The sequence below is a fragment of the Syngnathoides biaculeatus genome, chromosome 5 (assembly GCF_019802595.1).
Source record: "Syngnathoides biaculeatus isolate LvHL_M chromosome 5, ASM1980259v1, whole genome shotgun sequence".
NCBI lineage: Eukaryota > Metazoa > Chordata > Actinopteri > Syngnathiformes > Syngnathidae > Syngnathoides > Syngnathoides biaculeatus.
In genome coordinates, this window is record NC_084644.1 from 29973029 (window position 1) to 29975889 (window position 2861).

The 2861-nt window shown below is 39.9% G+C and overlaps 1 protein-coding gene across 1 annotated transcript; it reads right to left on the reverse strand.

The window, feature by feature from the left end:
- Window positions 1-303: 303 nt before the first annotated feature.
- apoc2 (apolipoprotein C-II) lies at window positions 304-1889 on the reverse strand. The gene is made up of 4 exons (XM_061820719.1): window positions 1865-1889; window positions 1658-1717; window positions 747-906; window positions 304-652 (listed from the first exon to the last, which is right to left on the reverse strand). The coding sequence occupies exons 2-4, from the start codon at window positions 1704-1706 to the stop codon at window positions 562-564; spliced, it is 300 nt and encodes a 99-aa protein (XP_061676703.1). The 5' UTR covers window positions 1707-1717; window positions 1865-1889; the 3' UTR covers window positions 304-561.
- Between the last annotated feature and the right edge of the window lie 972 nt (window positions 1890-2861).

The window sequence follows — 2861 nt, forward strand, 5'->3', positions numbered from 1 at the left end:
TCTATCCCCCCCCCCCACAAAAACTTGGTACTTGAACAGAGGTGTGTAAACTTATCATATCCATTGTAGTTTTAAATCTGATTCTGATTTTTTATTATTACAAGTACTAGTAGTACTCCATGACACAGGCTTACTCCGTGGAAAAACAGCAGTTTTATTGTATTTACAATTATTTGTGCTCAGAACTTTTAGTTTGGTAGGCTCGTTGCCAACTTCATAAGGGCCGTAAGACGTACATACCAAACATCAGTTTCATTGTTTTTTTTCATTTATTATTGAATAATTAAACACCAGAATATTTTTTAAACACTTGGCAGCTTTACATAAATACATTTAATATTTCAAGACATGAAATAGTTGAGGTCAGTACTTTTGGTGGCCACAAATGTGGTGAGATTTCACCTGACGATTTGCCTGCATATCTCATTTTAAGCCACTCTAAGGAACGTTTTCTCTGCTCTTTCTGTCCTGTTTGTCCGCTTTTTTTCTTGCAGTTTAGTCCATTTTCGTTATGGCAATTGCTGTTTGCGGTGGATGTTGAGTCACATTAGTCCTTCTTGTTTACTGCGGCGCATAAACCACATGATAGAGCTGGTCCTGTAAGATGCCGTTGTAGGTGACGAAAATGGTGCTGGTTTCCGTATAAAGATTCCTGCAGAAACATCAAAAGATCGGCTTTTTTTTTTTTTTTTTTTTTTTGGGGGGGATTCCACTTGAAATGTTTTAACACCATCAACACATCTTACTTAATTTTTTCGTCTATCTTCAGGCCCTTGATGGTGTCCATGCAGTCGTTGATCTTGTCGACCATGTTACTGTAGTAGGACTTGATTGTGTTGGTGAACATGCTGAACGGGCCCGGCTCCTCCTCCTTGACCTGCCGTGGCATTCGGAAGCCTTCAGCTCCTGCATGACAAGGAAAGATTTAGTAGGGAGTGGTCCCAAGTACAAGTAGAACAGTTGCCACTGCAGTAGCACAGTTTCAGAAAAATATGGCTACTAAAACTTCAGAGATCAAACCGTCATGCGTCGCCTCATCTATAATGTCAGTTCAGTGACTAGCAACGTATCGTCGTGATTGGTTTTGTTTTGCTTTTTCTGTTTTGTTTCACAAGACCAATTCCTAAACATGTAGTAATGTTAAGGGTTTGGGTTTTTTTTTCATGAAAAATGGGAGTACAAAACAAGCAGAAGAATCTAGACAGGGCACCTTACTCTTCAGCATTGGTCATCAAATTTCAGTCTACAAGTGCAACAGATAATTGGCTAATTGACTTAAACATTTATCAAATCAATCGACTGTTTTGATAGTCAATTAATCATTTAAAGCCATTGCTTAACACCAAATTGCCCAAATCCGCTTTCAGCTTCTCAGCCTTTGATCTCTGTAATTCCCCATGAAAGCAGTTGTATTATCTTTGCATTTAATAAAAACAAGACATTGACAGATGTGTGTTTTCACGTTGAAAAATCATGATCAACACTTTCCCCTATTTTCTGCCATATTTCCATGATGTTCTATCGGGAAAAATTGTTGCAAAATCAAATAGCATATTAATCATCCTTGTGGAACAAAGTGTTCAACTTTACAGGTTCCACTGTACATTTACTGGCTTTTTTTTCTTCTTATTTTCATTGCTAAAGTGTGGCCACTTACTGAGAGCAAGGAGTCCAAACAGCACAGTAACTGCCAACAGCCTCATCATTGATGGTGGCTCTGCAAAAAACAGTTTCAACATTTATTCATTCTATCCACTAGGGTGCAACATTGTCCTTATTGTGTTGCGTTTGCACTTAGGCATCCACAATCTCACCAGTTAATCTCGCACATATCATTCACTTGAGCAAATGTATAATTACTCACTGTATTTCCTTCCAGAAGTGTGATTTAAAAAATAACGGCTCGGTTCCCCGGCCGGCCTGCTGCCTTTATATAGCGGCGGCAATGTGTTGACTTGTCGCTCCGGGAGCCAAAGTGCACCCTGTGTTGTTCACGTCCCCATCCAATGGTGTGTTTGTAAGTCCATGTGCTCTGTGGCATTGTATGTTGATTGAAACACTCTGTCAACACGTGCAAGAGGGTGATGATGAGGACTTTTGGAATGTTATCAGTTGTGAATTTGGTGAGATGATTACCTTTTTGTATTCTTATCACTGAGCGCTTCAAGGCATCGGTCACACGTATGTGTGATTCCATACCAACTACTTCCATAATGTGTTACACTCAGCGGCCTGATAAAAACTAACTCACGACTTACATAAAGTGTGTGATGCATTCACGACGTGTCATGAAAAGTCCCTTGAACCTGGACCCTAGTCCAGAGGAAGTTGAACATGTCATCCATGCTACTTAGGTTTTTGAAATAATGTTAGCTACATTACATTCATTTGTCTCTCTCAATCTGCCGTCCTCCCTCTGTGTGTGTGTGGGGGGGGGGGGGTTTCAAGGTCTGTAGGGAGGGGGGAAATTAGCAATTGTCCTTTTTTTAACAAGCCAATTGAAATTCATATGTCCAGCCCTGAATCACAGAAGAGTTTCAAAGGGCTTCAAAAAGCACGCGGTTGCCAAAGATCAGCAACATTTCAGTTATGTGAAGTCCCCGGCCGCGCAAGGAAACACTCAAAACCCCATTTGGGGATAGCAGACAGCCTGTCGAAATGCTGAGTCTGAATCGAACGGACAATCTGAGTACAACCAAGTGTTAGAAATACAGATGATGTGTTCTGTAGATATTGAGGCTTTTTTTTTTTTTGTGGAGAAAAAAAAATATTTTGGGGGAATGTTGATGTATAATATCACCTATAGAAAATCTTGTTGATAGCTCCTCCAAATTTGCATAAAACTGTATGGGTAAAGTAAA

Coding starts and splice junctions, on each gene's coding strand:
- apoc2 (XM_061820719.1), bottom strand. CDS start 1,706: ATGATGAGGCTGTTGGCAGTTACTGTGCTGTTTGGACTCCTTGCTCTC. Junction 907..1,657: donor GTTTGGACTCCTTGCTCTCA/GTAAGTGGCCAC, acceptor CTTGTCATGCAG/GAGCTGAAGGCTTCCGAATG. Junction 653..746: donor AAGATAGACGAAAAAATTAA/GTAAGATGTGTT, acceptor ATGTTTCTGCAG/GAATCTTTATACGGAAACCA.